The 24,443-nt window shown below is 37.4% G+C and overlaps 2 protein-coding genes across 4 annotated transcripts in view; both read left to right on the forward strand.

Moving 5' to 3' along the window:
* Positions 1-7,799, forward strand: part of RGS17 (regulator of G protein signaling 17) — a 104,441-nt gene extending 96,642 nt beyond the window's left edge. For both annotated transcript variants that reach the window (XM_003353179.5, XM_085023487.1), the window contains exon 5: positions 1,234-7,799. In XM_003353179.5, the coding sequence (XP_003353227.1) occupies positions 1,234-1,422 (189 nt within the window). In that variant the 3' untranslated portion in view covers positions 1,423-7,799. The remainder of the gene's footprint in view (positions 1-1,233) is intronic.
* Positions 7,800-9,492: 1,693 nt separating this feature from the next.
* Positions 9,493-21,308, forward strand: MTRF1L (mitochondrial translation release factor 1 like). Of its 2 annotated transcripts, none has more exons than XR_014823113.1 (7): positions 9,493-9,792; positions 12,724-12,803; positions 15,690-15,873; positions 16,397-16,560; positions 18,611-18,728; positions 19,770-20,001; positions 20,931-21,308. XR_014823113.1 is itself a non-coding variant. In NM_001244934.1 (7 exon segments), coding segments are annotated over 7 exon segments (1,143 nt in total). In that variant the 5' UTR covers positions 9,509-9,533; the 3' UTR covers positions 21,132-21,307.
* Positions 21,309-24,443: the final 3,135 nt, after the last annotated feature.

Consider the following 24,443-nt stretch of genomic DNA (forward strand, 5'->3'; position numbering starts at 1 on the left):
AAAAGGTTCATATATAAATATGAAACATGTGTATGGACTTGAGTCCATCATAAGGCAGATTACTGTGGATCTCGACCCGTGTCCTCATCCAGCAGTGAGAACTGAGGACACCACTCAGGATTCAGAACTGGTTTGCCTTTTGGAGGGTTTCGCTAACATCTCATTTCAGGGCAGAGCTGAGTTCCCCAAGCATGCCTTTACTGCTGTTTCATTTCCCTCTTTCCACCCCAGCATGCCTTACCTGTTCCAACAGAATTAGCATTGAGTGTGTGTGTGGGGGGGAACAAAACGATGCCATGCAGAGTGTAACCTTTTGACACTTCTCAAGGAACACCACGTGATTAGTTTACGGGTACTCTGAACCCCTGCCTCCATTTCTCCTTTCAAAGATTGCGTTTCAAGCAATTGTTCTGCTTAAGCTTTAGTAGGGGGATGTTGGGATGTACGCCTAGGTGAGAATATCAGGTCTCCTGTGCTGTGCCAGGGAGCTATTAGACTTGCAGTGTCTGCTGAGGTTCTTCTGCTCTGCTCACCCCTTCCACACAACTGGTGTCCTCCTCCTGACACAGGAGGGTTTGTTGGGATAGGAGACTCTCAGGAATCAGCATTTGATGTACATGTTAAGTTTTGACAGAGAACGAGCCTCTGCCAGATTTTGACCTTGTTCCCTCAATAGAGTCACCCAGCAGTCATGTCATCAGAGGAGGAAAAGGTGTACTGTGGTTAGGAAATTCTCTAGGACCTCAACAAAGAATAGGAGTTGTCAAAAGCGCCTGAGGGGGTGCATGGAAAAGAAAGAGCCAAGGAAGCCAAGATATCTGCGACCTAAAATTCTGGTGTGCAAGTTGGTTCTGGTTTGTGAAATTCAACTTTTGAAGGGGAGTGTGCCAGGTTACGTAACCTTTGAAGACATGACCTCAAGATTTTAGATGGTTGCCTTCATCTCTGAGGCATCTCTGAAATGTCACAAACCTATAGCTCCTTAACTGGGATCTTTTGAAAAATTATGAGTTCCCTGGTGACCTAGTGGTTAAGGATCCGGCATTGTCACTGCTGTGGCACGGGTCACTGCTGTGGCATGGGATCAGCCCCTGGCCTGAGAACTGCATGCTCTCAGTGTGCCCCCCCCCAAAAAAAAAGTTGAAACCAACCAAGATATTCAATAAAAAGGTGAATGGTTTAAATATATATATATATATATTATTTAATGTATCTGCTCTTATTTCTTTTTAGGTCAGTCTCGATTCTCGAGTTAGAGAGGTGATCAACAGAAATCTGTTGGATCCTAACCCTCTCATGTATGAAGATGCCCAACTTCAGATATATACCCTAATGCACAGAGATTCTTTCCCAAGGTTTTTGAACTCTCAAATTTATAAGTCATTTGTTGAAAGTACTGCCAGCTCTACTTCCGAATCTTAATTTTTATTTAAAAACAAAAAATCACGTGGGAGGGCTGGGATGAGAAATAAAAGTAGTTCAACAACACCTGAAACTGAGTTCCTGGAGAACGTCAGTTTAGCATTCCTCAGGCTACTGTGAAAATACAACCATGTGCTCTTCGTCTCCATTTTTATCAAGGTTACATCCGTGGTTAAGTTTGGAGGAAATACCACATAAAATGGTGAATTGCCAAATTAAGTTTGTTTTGTTCAACACGCATTCTACTTGCAAGCACACTGTATTTGTAGTCCTAGGAACAGTCTCCTCGTGTATCTGGAGACTGCATGTGCAAAGTGAAGCTGCTTCGTTTGCCACATAGTTGTCGTACTATTTATTCCAACGGCGTAACTTATATCTGTATTTAAGGACTTTTGTGCAATATGGTCTTCTAGAAATAATTGCCAAAAATCTGGCTGTGGTTTGCATTTTTAAGTATAATCTAAGACAGAAAAAGCCAATTTTTAAATTGTTTAACTCTGACATTCATCATGCTATATACTGTGTTCAGTACACGAATTTTGAAGCCAAAATTTCTGTACATGAAAAAAAGAGCTATTTATCTCTGTCTGTTGGGAAATTCCATATGGGGAATTCCTCCGATTGTTCACTGCCAAAACTGTGGCATTTTCATTACAGAAGATTTTGCTATGTAAAAATTAAAATATATATATATATATATGAAGCCGAAAAGAGAAAAAAAGCACAAAATAATTTGAAGATATTCTATCTCAATGAGTGATATTGTTTTTAATTGTAATAGAAGAAAATGAATCTATGTATATATCAGATGTCCAATACTGTAATTCATTTATTAAAGACTGGCTCTCCAGTTCTAAAATGGTTGTGTAAAGTATGTACTTTAGCAAGAAAAAAAATAATAAGCTTGATAACTTAGTTTTGGAATATAAAGAAAGGATTTAATAAAGGAATGCCTACATGTAGCATCATAAAACATTTTGATAAATAGCATCTGTGCTGTGGCATATTTTCCTTGAAAGTGAAATCCAGTGAAAGAGCTGTTTTTAACCAAGAAAAGTTTTATAAGGATTATCCAGAAGATAATTCTCTACTTCAGACCTTAACTGTTTTCACCTAGTATCTTAAAAAGGACTTATTTTAAAAATGTTAAAACCAAACTATGAATTCTCATCCATAATTGAAAGGCAGTACAGTGCTCAAATCTTCTAGCTGCCATATTATTTTTTATAAGAACCACTAAATCTTTAAGACAGAAAAATACTTGCCTGACATTGGCATGTACTTTTGACATTCAAGAAAACAGTCCTATCACACACACACACAAAAGTCAGTGTCATATTTATAGCAAGGTATTACATTTGAATATTAATATCCCCTGGAGGCTATTTTTTTAATCTTAAACTTAATAAATATAATATTGAGTAACTTAAAATGAAAGTTTTAGAAATATTTATATCCACTGAGAATACTGGCCTTATATTAAGGATATTAAAATTATAGGTTTCCTTTGTCATTTTTTAACTACCTCTCATTTTTTTTTAATTTATTAAACTTTTTTTAAAAAAATTGTTTCGGATTTTCTTTTTAAAATGTATTTTACTTGAAAGGTTGGCATCGTAATTTTCTTTTTCCATAAACTTAGAACATTTCAATAATTGTTTTTTTAAGTGAATTTGATTTTCTAATTTATATAGAATTCAGGAGATATGATTAAAAGGGCTATTATCTATTCCCTATGCAAATATTTTAACTGTTGCAGTGTTTGACAAAATGGGATTAAAAAAAAAGTTTGCAGAGTAGAAAACAAAACATTCTGTTTACACTGGCGTTGCTGACTATCCTACCATACTCAGCACTTTTAAATACATTATTTATGAAAGTGTAATTAAAATACAAGACAAAATATTTATAATAATCATTTCTTTTAACAAATGCCTGTTTTTGTCTGAAAGTGTTAGTGTGTTGAGATATGCTTTACCCACGTCAATTAAGATATTTGCTATTCGAATAATAGTTTTCAGTAATATGTTGAAAAAAGATAGCTATGAAGATGTTTACAAAAAGTCATATTTTTTTCCTAACGAGTGAAGTAAAAACCTAAAGGAATCATCACTTCTATTGTGAAGTTTATTGTTCCTAAATTATTTTTTTCTTGATTAGAAGTGAGTTTGTTATGCTACTATGGTGTATACACACATGTGTTGTAATATCATACGTGTTGCTGTGTTTAAGGCACAACAAATGGGTGCACATGACTAGAAAATATGTAATATACTATGACACACCGCATGCATCCATCTTTTTAAATGTAGACTTTATATTCTTGTTGTTACTATGTATGATGGTGACCTGCTAGTCATAAGTTATCTTTATAAGATACTTTGGACTATTTATTCGATGAACTGTCTGTTTGACAATACCTTTAATATTTTACCAAATGTAAAAGATAAGGGCCCTTATCAAGAGTCCTAATCTCCTACCCTGGGCATTTGTAGAAGACACATCTTGAAGGTAGTATGTCCTTTTGAAAGCTGATTGGGGGAAGCTTGTTGCGAATGATTCTAGAGTCGATTTATGTATCAGATGTTGGTAACCGTGGTCTGTGAGGGAGTCTGTGCTAAATTCCTATTTTCAGGGGAGGGGAGGGTTTCTCTTTGAATTTCAAAATGTTTAAAGTTTCTATCTAAGAGTATGTCTGCATATTTGCCACTCTACCAATTTTAAAAATACGGTATAATTCCTTCTGTTTTAATGACAGAGCTATAAGAAACAAACAAAAAAAGCCCTCAGCTGGTGTCTATGCTACCATTCCAAGAGCACAATATTAGTATTGGTAGAGTTTGATTTTTGCTAGTAAGTACATTCCTCCCTGAGGAAAAATTAGCACTTTAGAAGGTATATGCTGTGTTTTAGACTGTCGAGGTATCTTTGTATACTCTTAGACTCTGCTAATGCACACAGAAAGAGGTTAATGCTCTTTCTCTAGTGCCTAACTTCAGATGGATCTAAAATGGAAAGAAGAGAATATAGATTATATATAAATATATATTGGAGAGCCAGATTTCTTCAGAGATGGATCTTAAAGACAAGACTCAAAATGAATGGATGATGCTTCTTTACTCTGGGTACTGATCATGCTATCCAGAGGCAATACAGATGTCCCAACAGTATTGTAAGGCGGCTCTAAGCACAGGAGGTGCAGAGGCGAAAGAACAACATTAGCAAAACACAATTTTGATATCACATTATGAAGTGCAAAAATCAAGACCATAATGGGGTCTTTTTTTTTTTTTCAAATCTTAAAATATGTACATAGGATGACCAGTTCTGATAGTTGGTCATGGTGCATGAGGTGTTTATTAGTATCCTTTAATGCTGCCTAGGTTCGACTTAGGGAATGAAATGTGTATCATATATTTACCTGATAGTTCAGTTTTGCAAAAGGACTATAGAAATAGGTAAATAGCATTTATTTATTAGGGGCAAAAATACACTTTCACCTCACTAAGCTGATCTAAAAATAATACCTGATTCTTATTTTTGAATTTATACCATTTTACACACTTTTAAGTTATACTGGAAAAAAACTGTCATATTGTAATTGTGACAAATTACATTTGCAAAAAAAAAAAAAAAAATGCAATATACCAGATGCTCCGAGGATGAAATATACAAGGAAGAAATTCAAAATACATTCAGAAAATAGGAAAATAAGCTACCTAAAATTTCTTAGATCCAAAATAAATAGAAACCTACCAAACAAGTTTTGAAAACATTGCACTAGATATATTGGCAAATTATTTTGAAAAGTAGCAAAGATATTTCTAGAAAAACATATAAAAGTATAGTTTGCAAACACTAATATTTGCATGCTCTGTTAAGCTTTTTAAAAATTTCTGTTCTGAGAAAATAATATTCAATCTGTAAAAAGTTTAGTTACTCCTTACTTGCTACAACTGCAGATATTTATCAATGAAACTGATACCAAAAACTTGCTTCAGATTTTCCTTGCAACACTCTTAGTAGTATCCTTGCACCACACAACAGTGCACAGAGTGATAAATATTGTTTCCAAATACCAGGCTTCAATTGTAAATTTTATGACAAGTTGCATTCCTGTCTCATGTGACCTTGGACAAATCATTTATCCTCTCTGAGCCTGTTGCATTATTTTTGAATGAGGAATATAATACTTAATTTACAGGGTGGCCCTGAGAATTAAATGAAATAAACATGGAAAGAGTGAAGCATTGCATAAAATATTATTATTTTATCAAGGTTCTCCAGCTCAGTAATAATACCCATTTTCAAGAATGTATTGTTAAATGTCATTTTAATCATTTTTTCTCTTTTCAAACTATACTTTAAAAATCTGATTTAATTATACATCCCTCCCCCCCCAAAAAGAACACGACCAAACTTATTTTAAGGTGGAGGAATATATGAATACGTTATTGTTTTGTACAATAATGTGATTCAAAATCATTCTTTTCCAGTCACCAACATCACTGAATCTACAAACTAGAAACACGCTTCTTTCAATCACACACACAGATATATATAGACGTGCATGTGTGTGTGTGTATAACATTGTAAATTTAAATCAAAGGGGAATAAAACAACATTCTCAAGGTAGGAATACTATAAATATCAGGTAATTTGCCAAATAAATATGTGTGGATAATAGCTAAAACTAAATTAAAAGAGACTAGTCAGTATCAAACATTGATACTGGCATGGAATAGAAAGCATTCTTTTTAATATTCAGGTAGTAAGATTTTTAAAGTAATTTTATTATGAAAATACAAAAATAAAAGGTGGCTGTGTGTTCATAAAATTTTCATTAAACCTTTTTAGAATAGTTTTAGATTTACAGAAAAAAATTATAAAGATAGTACAGATAGATTCTATATACCACACGCCCATGAGACAGTTGTCACGATTAATGAATCAATATTGATGCATTATTAAGTCCAGACTTTTGAGTTCCATAGCTTTTACCTTATGCCTTTTTTCCGTCCAGGATTCTGTTCAAAATAGCAGATTCCATTTAGTCATCACGCATCCTCTTGGCTGTGACATTTTCTCAAACGCTCCTTTGTGTTTGATGATGTTGGCAGTATTGAGTAGTACTGGTCTACTGTTTTGTAAGATGTCCCTCAACTGGAATGTGTCTGAGGTTTTCCCCATGATTGGACAGGTGTTACTGATTTCTGGAAGGAAGACCGCAGAGGTGCCATTCATATCACATGGTATCAAAGGTATATACCATCATCATGACTTATTGTCGATACTGAACTTCAGCACCTGGCTGAGGTAGGGTCTGTTAGGTTTTCCCACTGTAAAGTAATACATTTTTAAAGAGGCTACATTAAGGTAAATTTATGAGCATTACACTAAAAGAAAAAAATATTCGGAGCAGATTCCTCAGCACTGCTATTAGTTTCCATTAAAAGAATGCTAACAAATACTATGAAGAAAAAAAATATAAAATGAACTGGAACGTTGAAGTGGGAAAATAAAACTCCAAAATAGTGTTAGCCTGAATATTCACTTAATGGAGGTGAAAGTGAACTTTTTCCCTGGAACTATCTTCATCCTCTATCCCCTTGTGTAGTGAAGATTTTAGTGGTACTAGTGGTCAGAGGTAACCTAAATCAATGATCATTTTGCTGAGTACTTTTCTATATTGCCGTCCACTGAACAATGAACACTGAATACTGGAATAATGTAAAAAACCTGAATTTTCCCTCTTGCTTTAACCTATTTGTCATAAATAATGTTTATTGTATATGATTTTAGGATGTTGTTAAATATTAAAAATAATTTCAATGTGCTTGGTTCTGTAAAATTTATCATATTGAACGTGTCTAATTTTTTGCTACCATGTTCGCTATACTTAATAATCTATATCCATATATTGGACTTCACCAATATTTATTAGTGGACCACAGAGACTTTTTGAATGCATGAATACAACTTGAGACACCATCTTTGGTTATTCTGAAATGCCAGAATATCTGTAGGTACTTACAAGTTGAATAGATAATCCAGATTATTTTTCTTCCACTTAAATTGTTTTGGATTTTTATGCCCCCTATTTTATTATTTACTTATGTACACTAACAGACTTCCTGAAAATGCTAGAATTTTCAACTTGTAATGGAATTTGAGCATGACAGTAATGTAAGAAAATTCAAAAATCTCAAACTAAGTATATCTATTTGAGTTTTCAAAGTAAGTCAAACTACAGCTGTTTTCATTTGACTATATTGTGGAAATCTATAGATATTATTGTAAAATGCACATGCATTACACTGACTTCTTAAAAATGTTTTGAATTAATAAAGAGATCACCAATGTATCATTAGAGAAAAGTTACTGTTTTTTCATTGGTGTAATACAGTAGGAGTAAGGGTACTCTTGTATTTTTTAACTTGCTCACACATCCAAGGTAAAATAATTTCTGGCTGGATTCTTTCCGCTGGTCTCTAAGTTTATTGCATATTACATCTTTGCACCTTTTATAAATAATAAAAGTACATTCTTGAAATGACTTGAGAATTCAGCTGAGATTTGAGTTCGAATAGCTCCCACCATTTCTATGCTTTAAAAAATATTCAAAGTTGAGTTTAGACTTGGGAAATAACTGTTCCTAAAAGAGATACAGTCAACCTAATCAGTCCAGTTCTATACTCGGATGAGAATTTTTAAAATTGGGTACCAATCACCATTTTAAAGCAAAACAATTTTATAAAGTAGTGTGGCTTTAATACACATTCAAAGCGAAAGAAAATTTGAGTTAATTTGAAATTTCTAAGTAGTGAAACCTATTTTGGCTTTATACTATCTGGAGAGTCAGCTCATTCTTCTACTTCACTTTCCCTTTATATGTAGAGCAAAGAAATGAATAGAGTCAATAGAGTCAATACAAATTCATTTTATAAGAATTTTATACTTAACCTCAATAATGTTGATTGGATGACTTAACTTTGTTAAGGGCTTCCGTATTTTACTATTTTTAAAAAATAATAAATTAGAAGATTTTTCAGTAGGTCAGTTCTCTGTACAGTTAAAAAACCACGTGAAAGCCCTTCCTCAGCTAGTTAGGTAGTGAGAGTTCTCAGGTTGAGCTTTCAGCCCGTGCATCCCCAGCCCTGTCTTAGTTGTTTTATTCTCATATATATTCCTCTGATGAGCTATGAAAAGATCTTTTGAAAAATGCGAAAGCATTATACCAATAAATGTCAGTATTTCTTGCACTAAGCCACTATCAGAAGTTTGGGCTACCGGCGACGGGGCTCTGAAGATTTTTCTTGGCTGTGCTAAGTTGGAACATGGAATGGCTCAACCTCTTTAAAAAAGTAGCTGGGTAACAAGCAATAAGTGGGAATGGGCGGAAAACTGTGTGTGGAAGAAAGTCGCTGAAAAGTAGGTAAATTAAATGGACGATAAAGGGCAGGAAAGCAGATTTTGGCAAATCACTCTGTTTGCTTTCGAGTCCGCTTACCACATCTTCGTTAAATGCGAGCCTTAGCCACCGCCGAAAAGTAAAACATGAACAGGAAAAATGCAAGAGGAGTTAACACATATACACACTGATGATCATCCTACAATTCGCTCTTGGAGACGACAGTCCAGGCTGGCACTGGAGAGAGTATCCGTGCCTTGACCTCGGCCCCCGTAGCGGACACTAGACTGCCCTTCATTGCGATACTTGAGCTCCTGAGTGCTTGGGAAACAAACCATCGCCGTCAGAAAACGTAAAGGCAATCTATCGCTTTCTCCTTCCAGCCCAACATTCCGAACCGGCTCATTTCAAGAAGGAACGTCTGACCCAGCCTTGTAAAGGCGGTGCACACGGTCTCTCGGACACGCCCCTACCACTTTCTGTTAGGCCCCCTCAAGTTCCGACCTCCGGGAACAAAGCGGCGTTTAACGATGCCTGACCCGGAAGTTTAACCAGACTTCCGGGAGGTCCCTTCGGACAAGCGCGTGTGCTGGGCGGGGCTCGGCTAGGTCCCGCCCCTATCTCCAAGCTGCGAGGTGTCGCGAGACTTGCTCTGTCCGGAACTTCCGGTTATCGTCGCCCTCGGCCATCGGCTTTAGGGATGCGGTCTCGGCTTCTTTTGAGTGCTGTTCGGGGCCTTTGGGCCCACCGGGCTGTTGGCCCGGCCCGCCGACACATGAGCTGCGGGAGCCTTCCGCTGGAGGAGCTGTTCGCCCGCAGCGGACCCCTGCGGACCTTCCTCGAGCGCCAGGTAGGGTCTGAAACCCCGTTGCAGGTCAGAGGGCCTGAGCTGGTGGCGGTGGCCAAGCTTCTGACAGAGAAGGAGCGGGAGCTGCAGGAGACCGAGCACTTGCTGCACGGTAAGGGCTGGGCCTAGGGGAGCGGGATTCAGAAAAGATTCTTGACTCTTTGCCCTTTCCACTAAGCCGCTGGTCAAGGGTCCACAATCTCTTTGAGTTTTAAGTCTTTACTCAGTTGCAGCCCTATTTCATTTACATCAGAGGTGAGGGCATCACTATATGGGTTGTGAACCTGTCCTCTCTTTGTGCTTCCTTCACAGTGCTCTGCGCCCTTTAACAGAACTTAAGTTGACTCTTACTGGTTATGTATTTAATAGCAGGAGATCATTAGCTCACACACACACACAAAATCAGGCACTATTCCTGTTATGGGCTGGAGAGCAGTGTACCTCCAACTGTGGTAAAGAGGCTACCTGCAAGTGACAGGAGAGGTGCATGCTAAATAAACCCAGACTCAGAATCTGAGACCTAAAAACATAGGTTTTTAACGAGTTTCCCAAGTGATTCGTGTCCATTCAGATCTAGATGGGGCCATGTTTCTGCATCTGTACAAGCTCCTGGAGATGCCTATTTGCTGGTCCATGGACCATGCACTGGGTAGCAAGGTTCTAGAGAGGGTCACAATCTCCTGGGGGCAAGAAAATTAATTATAATACAGCTGATAAGTGAGAACATGTATCAATAAAGACCTAGGAGAGCAAGAACTTACTGAGAAAGCTTTGTACAGGGATAAAGGCCCACCCTTAGATGATGTAATATTTTTAACCTTTATTGATCCTTTACCATACTTCATTCTTTGCTTAGGTTTATCTATTAACTCATCTAATTCACCTAATAAACCCTATGAAATAGGTTCTATTAGCCTCATGAAATAGAAGAGGAACTTGCAATATAAAAGTAAAATTAACTCAGTTTCGGTTACACAGCTTGTAAGGAATGGAGCTTGGCTTGGACTGACTCCAAATCTCAGGACTCCAAATCACTGAACTCCAATGTTAACCAAAGAAGGGGAGGTTGGGACCATTTTTTAAGGGGGCTCACATACTCTCTAAAAAGTTTGATTTTATCCTGTTGGTAAGAGGAAGCCAGCAGAAGTTTTTAGACTGGGGAGTGAATGATAGTAATAGATTTGTTGTTTAGGAACCTGCATTTGTAGAAGTTTAGAAACAACCTGGAGTAAGACTGAAGATGCCAGAGAAAACAGAAGGCTAAGGCAGTTTTCTAGGGGAGACTTAAGGAAAGTCTAAATTAAGTGATTTAAGAGAAAGTGCTGCCCAGAGTGTTTTTAAAAAATTGAAAAAATATCTTTTGGGGAAAATTAAATCAGTTTTATTCCTTAAGCTAAGCTTTAAGTACAAATAGAAGCCACTATATATATATATATATATAACACTATCAATTTCAACATACAATCAATATAAAAATTATATATACACACTGTAATTTTTATATTGACTGCATGTCAAAATAGTGTTTGGGGGATAGTGGATTAAATAAAATATAGTATTTAAATTAGGTTACTTCCACACTCTATTTCCCATCTCTGTAGTCTTGTAAGAACACTGCATTTCAGAACTGAAAGGCCCCTTAGAGACCAGCTCAAATCTTTTATTTTACTCTTGAGGTTACTGAGACTCAGGGAAGTTGAGTGTGTTGCCCTAAGAGAACCTTAGTGGTTGGACTAGGACTAGAATTCACTTTTCCTTTTTTCTAATTAAGTTTATTTTCCATTTCATCAAACATCATACCAAATTCTTGCCAAAATAATGTCCTGCCATCCCACCAACACTCCCTATATTTGCTTATCTCAGTTTTGCTGTTATTACCTGTCTTTTAGTAATCATTCTCTCCTCTTTCTGCTCCACCCCCCAAAAAAACTTCAACATCTTGTTTTAATATTTAATTACACAGTGTTTTAGGTTGTCTTGTTTCTTTTTTTTTTTTTTAGGGCCACACCTGTGCCACATGGTAGTTTCCAGGCTAGGGATCAAATTGGACCCCTCCCCACAGCCACAGCAACCGCCAGATCTGAGCCACATCCAACCCCTGCACTGTGGCTTGCAAACACACTAGATCCTTAACCCACTGAGTGAGGCCAGAAGTTGAACAAATGTCCCCAAGGGACAAGATGTCAGGTTCCTTAACCTGCTGAAACATAACAGGAACTCCTAGGTTGTTACTTTTTTTGTGAGGTTTTCTCCCCTAGAATTAAACAAAGAAACTAAAATCATCTAAAGTCCTGCCATGAAAGATTTCCAGTTCTTAGCATAATTGGTTCTAAATAAATGAATAAACATTCCAACTGATACAAGTTTGATCTTTCAACAAAGACAGCAAGTTGCAGTAGCTAATTTCCCCTTTTCTCCTTTCTATAGGCTACATGTCCACAGGATAGAGGAATGAGGAGGTATATTTTGTAAGGTAAAAATGAAAATTTAAAGATGAAAAAAGAATTAGGGTAAAGTCTCAGAGAGAAGAGTACTTCATGTAAACATTCTGTAAATATTAGGCAGGGTCTAAATTTTTATGTGGACACTTATGTATTAATGAAGCATTTATTGATAAAGTAACTTCATACTTTTAAACTCAGTTCTTTCTGGTCTGATGATACCCTCTATTCCACCTTCTGTTCTTTCTCACTAGCTAGTGCATTTATTTGTTACTGTACAGTCTAAGTTGTGAAACTAAGAGGATATTTGTTAATATGGGTATTTTGTGAAGGTAGAATTATTGCAAGTTTAACAGCTTTATATTTTTCTATAGAAATTCTTTTTAACTTACACTTTAGTCATCAGGGAAAACATTTTTTTTATTAAACTACATGCTTTTGAAAACTAATGCATAAAATGCTTTGAAATAATGACAGTTATGAAAAGGACAAGATAATTGTTATTTTTTTCTTCAGCTGCAATAACAGTAAAACTATTACCTTGAATTCTGTTAGCAATTAACAATAATTAAGAAAAACTTAACCTGCTGCTTTTTTCTTAGATGAAAGTGAAGACTTAAGGAAACTTGCAGAGAATGAAATAATTTCGTGTCAAAAAGAAATAGCTCAATTGAAACATCAGGTATGGTAATTGTGCAACGCATAAAGCATTTGTTCTTTTACTTCTAATGTATTTTATTAGAAGTTTATAAAAGCAAGTCAAGAACTAATCAGCTTGCTCATATTTATAAACTGGTTTTTTGTTTGTTTTTTCGTCCTTTTAGGGCCAAACTGTGGCATATGGAGGTTCCCAGGCTAGGGGGTCTAATTGGAGCTACAGCTGCCAGCCTATGTTATAGCCACAGCAACGCCAGATCTGAGCTGCATCTGCAACCTACACCACAGCTCATGGCAGCACCGGATCCTTAATCCCCTGAGCAAGGCTAGGGATCAAACCCACAACTTCATGGTTCCTAGTCGGATTGTTTTCGCTGCACCACAACAGGAACTCCTATAAACTGGTTTTTAAAGCATGCGAGGTGTGGCTTACTCCTGTGGCCCTGTTTTTATTATACTAAAAGGATTGCAGAACTCTGAAGAAAGAAAGATGAATGTCACATTAATAGGATTTGCCAGAAAGGCAGTGAAATGTTGTATTATATTTTCCCTTTTGTTTTTTTTAGAGAGGTGGGGGTAGATGAGTATTGGTTCTGGAGTGATGGTAGGTAGAAGCAAGAGCATTTCTTTACTTTTGTGTCTCCGAAACTATTACAGTACCAGCCTAGAGTAGGCCCTCAGGATTTTTAGAATAAAATTGCATTGTTTTGCCTTTATATCTAGAATTGCAAAAGAACATATGGAGTTAGATGAAGAATAATGAAAGTAGATCCACTCTTTGTTAATTCTGTAAGGCGGAGCTTAAAGGCTTAAAGCAGTTTTCTCTGGGATAGAAGTGAATGAACAGGATAAGGTGAGGAAGGAGCCTGGAAGCGGGTGCTTAATATAGAGATTCTCTCTTTATCCAAGTGTAGAACTTACCCAAAAGTAAACATCTCCACTACCTACTGGAGAAGAAAAGTTCCACTACAGAGTACAAAGTTTCATGTAGCATGCCTTCTACTCATCTTTCAGATTTCTTTGTGTAGAAGGCCTTATGTATTACTGGTTTCTGTTCATTGGCGGGTAAGTAACAAACAGATATAAATTTTATCATGTGTTAGTTCAAGATCTGAATGATCACGTTCTGTTGGCACAAGACAGATGGAAAAGTAGGAAAACAAGTCTAGTTCCTGACAACACAGAGTTTGATATTTCACAACTCAGGGGAGACTTGGGTTCAAACTCTCTTCTACTCTCTAGTTGAAGGAAATTGGGCAATTAGGCAGTTAGAGTACTCAGCCACACTAAACTTAAACTTAGTTTGCACATCTTAAGGTGGAGCTATGAATAGGACCTGCCCAAGACATTTTAAGAATTGAAGTATGTAAAGTGCTTGGTAGAGTGCCTGTTGATATTAAAGGACCAATAAATGTTGGCAGCTTGTCTTTTTTTTTTTTTTTTGGCTTTTTGTCTTTTCTAGGGCCACATGCGTGGCATATGGAGGTTCCCAAGCTAGGGGTCCAATCGGAGCTGTAGCCGCTGGCGTACACCACAGCCACGGCAACTCAGGATCCGAGCCATGTCTGCAACCTACACCACAGCTCACGGCAACACTGGATCCTTAACCCACTGAGCAAGGCCGGGGAATGAACCTGCAACCTCATGGTTCCTAGTTGGATTTGTTAACCACTGCGCCACGATGGGAACTCCGGCAGCTTGTCTTTCTTAATTCACTTCATCTAAAAAGTCTGTATTCTATATCTCCTTAATTAGGCCACACTGAAGTGTGAAACATACTGTTATAATAGAAGGAAGACTGATACAGGCAGAAGGATCTGAGTTCTTGTGCCTGTTCTGCCAGTAACCAGTGTTTAGCTCTTTAACCAGTCATTTAACTTGTTTTAATCTCATTTTCTTGTACTTATAAAGTGAAGGAACTGGATCAGAACTTCTCTAAGGGGCTTTCCAGTTCCAGAATTGTATGTTTCTCTTCCATATTAAAGAAGCTTGGGAAAAATACAAATGCAATTTGAGTGTGTTTCCCACCATACTAGGCTATAAATTTCCAAAACATAGAGCACATATACACAAACAATATACTGTCCTATTCACAGCAAGCTAAAATATTAACTGAATAGAATGGATATAAAGTATACGTGGACATCCAAAAAGAAGTACCAACAAATCTCTTAAGTTTTAGTTGAACCTCATAGCATTACATGTAGTTATAAAATTAGTATTTTTTGGACATTATGCATTAAATGGTTCTAAATGGCAAGATGGTTGAACAGTAATCAGCAATATTAAAGTATTTCCTTAGGGAAACTTTAAATAAATTAAATATTTAAAATCCTAATGTAGTCATTGAGAACTTTTTTTCCAACAAGTTTTAAATCTTGGAGTTCCTGCTGTGGTGCAATAGGATCAGTGGTGTCTCTGCAGCGCCAGGATGCAGGTCTGATCCCCAGCTTGGCACAGTGGGTTAAAGAACCTGGCACTACAACAGCTGCAGCATAAGGCGCAGCTGTACCCTAAGTTGCAGCTGTGGCTCAGATCTGATCCCTGGCTTGGGAACTCCATATGCCAAAGGGTGGTCAAAAATAGGGGAGAAGGAGTTCCCGTCGTGGCACAGTGGTTAACGAATCCGACTAGGAACCATGAGGTTGCGTGTTCGGTCCCTGCCCTTGCTCAGTGGGTTGACAATCCAGCGTTGCCGTGAGCTGTGGTGTAGGTTGCAGACACGGCTTGGATCCTGCATTGCTATGGCTCTGGCGTGGGCCGGTGGCTGCAGCTCTGATTAGACCCCTAGCCTGGGAACCTCCATATGCCACGGGAGCAGCCCAAGAAATGGCAAAAAGACAAAAAAAGAGGTGGGGGGGGGAAGTTTTGAGTATTAATTATAGGAGGAGTGATATTTTTGTATTTGCAGATCGTCTTACTTTTGGTTCCCTCAGAAGAAGCAGATGAAAATGACTTGATCCTGGAGGTAACTGCAGGAGTTGGGGGTCAGGAGGCAATGCTGTTTACTTCAGAGATATTTGATATGTATCAGCAGTATGCTGCATTTAAAAGATGGCATTTTGAAATCCTGGAATATTTTCCTAGTGAAATAGGTCAGTAAACTGATTTGTTTTGAAAAAAGTGTAGATTTAATTTATCCACATATATTCTAAGAAGAGGGTTGGAAAGACCATGACTAAGCTTTATAGCTTACTTATGAAGTAAGTTATACCTTATACTCATGATTAAGTAGTTTTATGCTTATCATTTAATTAATAATGTTGAATGCAAATATACCAGTTTTGGAATGGCCTATAAAATGCTAGTCAGTACTAACTATTGAATGATTAATGGTCTTTTAAAAGTGGTCCTTTAGGAGTGTTACTGAATCAGTTTATTAACACTGTAAATGCTTTATGTTTAATAATTATAAGTCATAGCTACATTAAGTATTAAAACATTAAATTTCCTAAACTTGAAAAGGTTTTCAATATGTTTTTTACAATTAATATGCTCCAGTTATTTTGTAGCTCTTTTAAGTATATTTCAAGATGGTAGAAGTGATGGTCAGTTGTTTAAATGTTTATATAAATGGCATAAATAATAAAAGAACGCTCTCTTCCCAATGTTTGCAAGGTGGCCTTAGACATGCATCTGCCAGCATTGGGGGTTCAGAAGCCTATAAGCACATGAAGTTTGAAGGAGGTGTGCACAGAGTACAGAGAGTGCCAAAGACGGAGAAGCAAGGCCGCATCCACACCAGCACCATGACTGTTGCAATCCTGCCCCAACCCACTGAGGTGAGGCATCGCGGTGCCTTCTTGGAAGCCTGGGCCCAGCACCGTGCCTTTCCCCAGGGTAACCCTTACCTTTTGAATTGAGTATCTCCTCTTCCTATTTGGTCTTCATCACCTATTTTGAATTGATTTTACAATACATTATCACAGTCCAAAAAGTATGATTTTTAACAATAGATGGCAAGAGTTAAGTGTATAGAAATGATCTAATCTTGTTCTATTTAAAATTTTCTCCACCACTAAGCTTAAGATACATATCTTGAGATTGTCTCTTACAGGAGAAACAATATTCAGAGGAGTTTCAGAGTGATTACTTTTATAAAGATGTTAGCTTTGTGTGACTTGTTCCCAGAATATTAATAGCAAGAATCCTATTTTAACAAAGGGTAACTGCTTAATAGAATTGTTACTTTATAACTGAATCATATTGAAATATATTGTTACAGTGTTTATAATGAGTATAGTTTATTTTCAGAATAAATTACCAGTCTATAAAATATTTGTAAGGTAATTTAGTTGTATATCCCTTTTACTGAAAAGCAATGGGAAATATATGACTTGTTTTCTAGAATGAGGTATAAATGGTGGGAGAAGAAATTTAAATGTTTCTGTTTTTTAATTTAGGGACAAAGTGCTATTTGATTCTCTAATAAGTTAATGGAGTTCCTTTCTCGACACCTAATTTTTGGGTGAAGCCTAGATGAGGAGCAGAACAGTAGGACAAATGGCAGGAAGTAGGACAAATGGCAGGAGGCACACCTAGAAACACCTTGGAGATGGGAGGGCTTTTCAGGAAAAGATGGAGACTGAGGTCCATGTATCATCTCATTTAATTCTTCAAGCAACAGTTAAGGAGCCATACAGGAAGACACAGGAGAGCCTGTGATTGATAGGATTTCTGCTGGGGTTGGGGGGTGGGGGTTGTGGGCATGTCATAGACTGGCCCATAGTTCTTTATGAAAGAGCTTTTTTTCTTTTTAGAACTGTACTCATGGCATATGGAGGTTTCCACGCTAGGGGTCCAATTGAAGTTGGAGCCACTGGCCTATGCCACAGCCACAGCAACATCAGATCCAAACTGCCTCTGTGACCTACACCACAGCTCATGGCAACACTGTATCCTTAACTCACTAAGCGAGGCCATACTTATCCTCATGTATACTAGTCAGATTCATTTCCACCGAGCCACGATGGGAACTCCCTGAAAGAGCTTTTTAGGTACAGTGTTTTTTTTTGTTTTTTTGGTTTTTTTTTTTGGTCTTTTTGCTATTTCTTGGGCCGCTCCCGCGGCATATGGAGGTTTCCGGGCTAGGGGTCAAATCGGAGCTGTAGCCACCGGCCTACGCCAGAGCCACAGCAACGCGGGATCCGAGCCACGTCTGCAACCTACACCACAGCTCATGGCAACGCCGGATCATTAACCCACTGAGCAAGGGCAGGGACCGAACCCACAACCTCATGGTTCCTAATCGGATTCGTTAACCACTGCACCACGACGGGAACTCCACTACAGTGTTTTTTATGTTGACTCCCAGGAAAGAACATTATCCTGATGGCAGATACCCAGGTATTTGTGAATTGAGTCCATATTTCTTGGCCTTGGCTATTTCCATTTGTCTCTCCTCTGCCTCTAAATATGTTTAAGTCCTTCTTTAAAATTAAACAAAATAAACTCTTCCCATAGTTCTTAGGTTAGTGTCATTTTTTTCTTCTGCTAAAGTTTTTTGAACTTAAAAATACTCCACAGAATCTCATTTAGCTATTATATTCACATTTCTACTAGTAGTTGAGTTCTGCTGTTGGTAGGAAGAGGGTAATTTACGAGAAGTTCATTTTTTGAGGATTAGGGAGGGTTTGTTTTTATGTTTTGATACTCTTCATAAGAAGAGTTTAAAAAATGGCTATCCTTCCAACTAATTTGGCTTCCTAAAACTAAACCTAAATCTTAAATTCTATACATCACATGTATTTATATTTATAAATGGATAGTCCTTCTCTTTGAACAGATCAACATGTATTTTTAAAAAATCTCAACTTTTCCTCTTACATGTAGATTAATCTGGTGATTAATCCTAAAGATTTGAGGATTGATACTAAGCGAGCCAGTGGAGCTGGGGGGCAGCACGTAAACACCACAGACAGCGCCGTCCGGATAGTTCATCTTCCCACAGGTATGTACTTATATCTTCAACATAAAACACTGAGGAAAGAAATTCTGAATGACTCGATCAGTTTTCCACTGAAGTTGATCCTCAGTTATCAGAGGAATATAGACTACTGGGAATTGCTATTAAATACCTGATTTACTTCGAATCCTTAGCCAAAGCTGCGTGATAGTTACAAAGCCAGGAAGGGGGTTGCAGGGGGAAACCTAAGCCCAGGAAATTTCCATGTTAGTGACTATACTATTAATTTTAAAAAATCCTCATAGTGAAGTAGTATCATGGGTTCTTCTTTATCAGAGAATGTTCTAAATCACTAGTTCTTAGCCTTTTTTGGAGGGAGGTGGAAATGGATTCCTTTGAGAAAATGAACACTTGGACCTGCTATCCACAAACATGCTTATATGCAAAGTTTTGCATTCAGGGGCTTCTTTCCACTAAGCCCGCCTATAGGTCTCCAGGAGTTCTGATTCTAGATAGTCAGGCAGTGGAGCTATCTAAATATTTCTTAAGCTTTCATAATACTGTAGGTAGAACTAAATGTGTTTTTTCAGGTATTAGTGCAGGGATTGACATGTGATAAAGAGCATATGGACAGCAAACCTCAGTTATCCAGAAAGAATACAAGAATAAATGAACTCAGGCATAATTCTTACTGATTTGGAAGTGTGTGGTTTATTTTTTATTTTTTTGAATGTGAGGAAATCCTCATGTTAAACTTGAAGAGAAAGTCTTACGTAACACATGGCATAAACAGGAATAGAAAAAAGTGGGTGGAAATCCTCAAAAATATTAATGATAACCTGGTAATAAGATCAGTTTTTATAATTTGGTTTGTCTAATAAGTAGTTACTACGATAAAAAAATTATGGGGGCTATCTGAAGGTAGCAGAATATAATCCATATTAAATAATTAATGCTTATTGTTTAGTATGGAAGTATTTTGAGCTATAACTCAATTTTCAGTTTTCTGATAATTGTAAAAGTTATTTGTTAAGTTTATAGTCTTCCTTTTTTTATATTAGAGTACTATTTTTTCCTTTCACAAAGGAAGAAGAAAAAGGATGAGAAGGAAAAGGAGTATTCCTTGATAATAAATGAAGCTTTTCCTACTAAAACTTTTTAATTCTCATAACACTATTCAGGTGTTGTTTCCGAATGCCAGCAGGAGAGATCTCAACTGAAAAATAGAGAGATGGCTATGAAAAAGTTACGTGCAAAACTATACAGCCTGCATCTAGAAGAAGAAACGAGTAAACGATACAATGCTAGAAAGGTTCAGGTAAAACTGAATTTTAAAAAATGTTTCTAAAGGATTAAAATATTTTTAGGAGGTCCTTTGTGGCTCAGCAGGTTAAGAACCCAACTGGTGTCCATGAGGAGGCCAGTTTGATCTCTGGCCTCACTCAGTGGGTTAAGGATCTGGCGTTGCCGGGAGCTGTGGTGTGGGTCACAGATGCGGTTCTGATCCCAAGTTGCTTTGGGCGTGGTGAAGGCCTGCAGCTGAATTATTTCAATGTATTGGTCAAAATTAGAGTACAAGTGGCTCAACCCAAGGTTATGCTTGATTTATGGTAATCTTACACCTCTGCCCTGTTCCCTTATTCAAAGGTGTTTTTCTCAGACTTTTCATCAAAGTTATTTTTAAAAGATCTACAGTGTTCCTGTTCATTTTGAATCCTTTGAAAATTATGGAAAAAAGTTGGAAGGGAAACCAAATTTATTTTCTTCTTGTTTGGCATTTGATTTTATAATTACAGGGCCCTCTGTTAGCTCCTTATTACAGAAAGTTCATTACTTCATCATCACTGATGATGACCAGATTAATTCACAGGGACCGGATATATGTAGCCACCATGTGACTATCAACCCTGTGCGAGGGTGCATGTACACGTCATTGCTGTATAGAAGGTATCATCTGTCTGTTTTACAAATGGGGAAACTAAGGTTTCGAGTTGAAATAAACTGCCTGAAGTCATAAAGTATTGAAATGGCAGGATTCAAAATTCAGTTACTGATCTGACTTTAAAGTCTATATTTTTGTCTGTTACATTCTCATGTTATTTGCGGATTCAGAAATGATTAAAACTTGGTTCTTAACATTGTGTTTCACATTCTAAACCAAGAGCTTAATCTCTAGGCAGTTAAATTTGTAGGTTTATTTGCCATGAATTTAGCTGCATCCTGTCTTTTTTTTTTTTACATATCTAGGTTGGTACTAAAGGAAGGTCAGAGAAAATAAGAACATACAATTTTCCACAGAATCGGGTCACGGATCACCGAATAAACAAGTCACTTTATGATCTTGGAACTTTTATGCAAGGAGAGTATCTACTGGATGAACTTGTACAGTCACTGAAGGACTATGCTAATTACGAATCTGTACTAGAAATCATTTCCCAAAAAATTTAAGTTGAATTGTTATTAAAGACTTGTATAGCTTGTGAAAGTTCTATTATAGTAGTCACATTGTGTAAATACCAGTATTCTCTTGAAACACATAAGTTAACATGGCTGGGAGTAATGTATTTTTAATATGTAGATAATTTATATAAATCTCTCAATGTATTAAAAAATATATAATCATGACTGTGGTTGTATATTTTGGACTCTTCCTTACAAGTAATAGACAAAGAAAAATAGTTGGTTTTTATGTAATGTATTTAATGAATGGTCAAAATTGTGGTTTAACTCCTAAGGAAAACTTCAAGCATAAAATAGTAGAAATGTAACAGTAGTTTCTGTACTAAATAAGGTCCAGTCAGGACCCTGTTAATTTGAATTTTGATATAAAGAATTTTTAACTGAAGATAGGATTAGCTGTTAGGGGATAAAAGACTAGTACTCTCAGACTAAGAGAGTGTACCCTTGGAAAGGACTTCTTTTCCCACAAAGTGGCAAGTCATGTCTCTTGGAGAGAGTTCGGCTTTGGCCCCCTCGACAGCAAAGTTCCCTGGGTTGCTCTAAGGCAGACTGGATCTGCACGTGGTGGATGAGATCTTAGAACACAGGGAACGGTAAGCAGTAGGTCTCCTACTAGGCTGTTGGCAGAACTCACCGGAGCATCAGCTTGTGTCAGCATCACTCAGGGTTTGCCAGAGAAACAGAACCTGGGGGATAGTAGGATTATCTGTGTGCAAAGAAGGAGATGTATGGTGAGGATCTGGGTCTCACAGTCATGGAGGCTGGCAAGTCTGAAATCTGCCATGTGGGGACCAGGAGGCTGGAGGCCCAGGAAAGCTGGTGCTGCAGTTCCCTCCAAGAGCTGTCTGCTGGAGAATCCTGCCTCTCATGCTCAGAGAAAGCCAGTTTTTCATTCTTTTCAGGCCTTACTGATTGGATGGTGCCATTCCACATTATGGGGGGCATTCTGCTGTACTCCAAGTTCCCTAATAAAAATACAATCTCATCCAAGACATCTATACAGAAACACCCAGACTAAGGTTGACTAAATGTCTAGTATCCTGTGGCCCAGCGAAGCTGACACACAAAATTACCCATCAGTGGCCAAGAGCATCCCTAGCACTGTGCACAGAAGTGAAAAAAGCCCCTTCCTCCTGCACTGTCTGTCTCTCTCCCCTACTGACAAAACTCTACGTGGTACCTATTGGCAAGGGAGAAATGTATACAAGTCCAGCTCTGATATCAAAGAGTAAGGCAATAAATCAGTAGCTGGCATAAACATTCATTGCCTAGTTTCAGTAATTGATGTTTTTCATATTTGCTTGGTGTTAGAAGTTACAAATATCGTTAAAAGTTCACCCTTAAATACTTCAGCTTGTATTTTAAAAAATAAGAATGCTATTCTACTTAATCATTTACTGTCATCACAGCTACAAAATCTACAATAATTCCCTAACATCCTCAAGCACCCAATTCATATTTCCACAATTCTGTTTTAATTGCTTTCTTCAAACGAGGGACTAAGAATCGCACGTGGAAATTGGTGGTTATACTGCTTAAATCTCCCTTAATGTAGAACAGCCCTGCCAACAATGCCCTCTTTGTTTCATGACACAGCACTGAAAATTTTTATTTGAGATGATGATGCGATTATGGGTCATATTACCGTTCCTCAAGTCACAGTATTTCCTAACAAACTGGAAGTTAAGAGCTTAAGACTGGGCTAGTTTTGCACATTCCTTCTCTTTCCTGTGACTTAGCATTTTTGTCATTAAAATAGGAGTTCCCATGTGGTGCAGCAGGTTAAGGATCCAGCACTGTCACAGCAGTATCTCGAGGAGTGCAGGTTTGATCCCTGGCCCGGGAACTTTCATATGCTGAGAGCCAAAAAAAATTTGTTTTAATAAAATATAGTTAAATAGCCAGGTCTGAAATCTCTCATATGCTGAGATGTATTAGATTTTCTAAAAAATGACAGATAAGACAATGACTTCACCCTTGTGAAGTGAGAAGAACTTGAGTAAGCTTCAAGTTAAATCTGTATAATTTTTTTTCACCACACGCATGGCATGGGGAAGTTCCCAGGCCAGGGATCAAATCCAAGCTGCAGCTGCAGCCTATGCCACAGCTGCAGCACTGCCAGATCCTTAACCCACTGCACCAGGCTGGGGATCAAACCCACACTGCTGCAGAGATAATGCTGGGTCCTTAACCCACTGTGCTACAGGGGAACGCCTAGATCTGTAAAAATTTTTATCAACATTTTTCTATGATAAGATTAAAAACAAATTGCTCTTTTCCCCCTGGCAGTCTTGCTTATGGTTAGCTCTTCTCTGATAGGACTGACTGCAGATAATTGAGGCCTGAAAGGGAAAGAAAGCCCAGGAATGTCTGGCTACACAGTGTAAAAGACCTCTTTGATGTTTGAGAGCGACAGTGAACAAACTAGTGTGCTTGGTAAACAGACACCCGTGGTTCTGGGAGGGTGTGTATTCTGCTTCACTGCAAAAAATAGTAGTAGATTCAACCTGTTTAACTAAAAAAAAAGGAAAGAAGAAACAATAGGACACCTCAATTATCCTATAAAAAAGTGAGAAAAGCTGGAAATGCTGGCTCAAGAATATTGTGAAAACATGACGTCAACTAAGGACTACAATTTTGAAGAGTTCTACCTAGTAGATAATACATGTTAAATTTATGGTAGCTACAGCAAGGTAGGATTTCCAGAGAAACAGCAATTATATGATTTAAATGTTAAAGAATTAGATATCTCTAACTCAAAATTGTACATATTTCCGTATTTGTTAGAATCAAGTCTGAATTTTTATGAGCATATATATATATATGTACTGCAGAAATTCAAAACTGTATTACTGTCAGGTAATTGTTCCCTCTTTCTTAGTTAACATTTATTAGCCAAATTTCCTTTAGAGACCCAACTTGTGCTGAATTTCAGAGTAATTTCATATTGATAATTCTGTACCTTATTGCTCTAAAAGGCCAGTGTAGAGAAACCATTAAAGACAGTTTAGAATTTTAAGTTGGCCAGTGGTTATGAAATATATCAGTTTCAACTTGAAGAGTATCCCTCTCCCCTGTAATGTTCTGCTCATGAAAGGCATTCTATTCTACCTTCAGAAAAACAGCTTTTAGTGACCTGTGCAACTCAAGAATACAGCAAGACATGTTCATTCAACAATATTCACTCTCCAAGCAAGGCCCTGTGCAAGCCAGTCTGGCAGATTTATCCCTTCTTGGGTAGGACTTGTGGGGATTTTCGTTTCTTTTCTTTTTTCTTTTTTTTTGAATGAAAGGGACCTA

The sequence above is a fragment of the Sus scrofa genome, chromosome 1 (genome assembly GCF_054392235.1).
Source record: "Sus scrofa isolate SSC_HxYL_T2T_F1_AM1 chromosome 1, Sscrofa_HxYL_maternal_Yorkshire_Landrace_v2.0, whole genome shotgun sequence".
In the NCBI taxonomy this organism is placed as follows: domain Eukaryota; kingdom Metazoa; phylum Chordata; class Mammalia; order Artiodactyla; family Suidae; genus Sus; species Sus scrofa.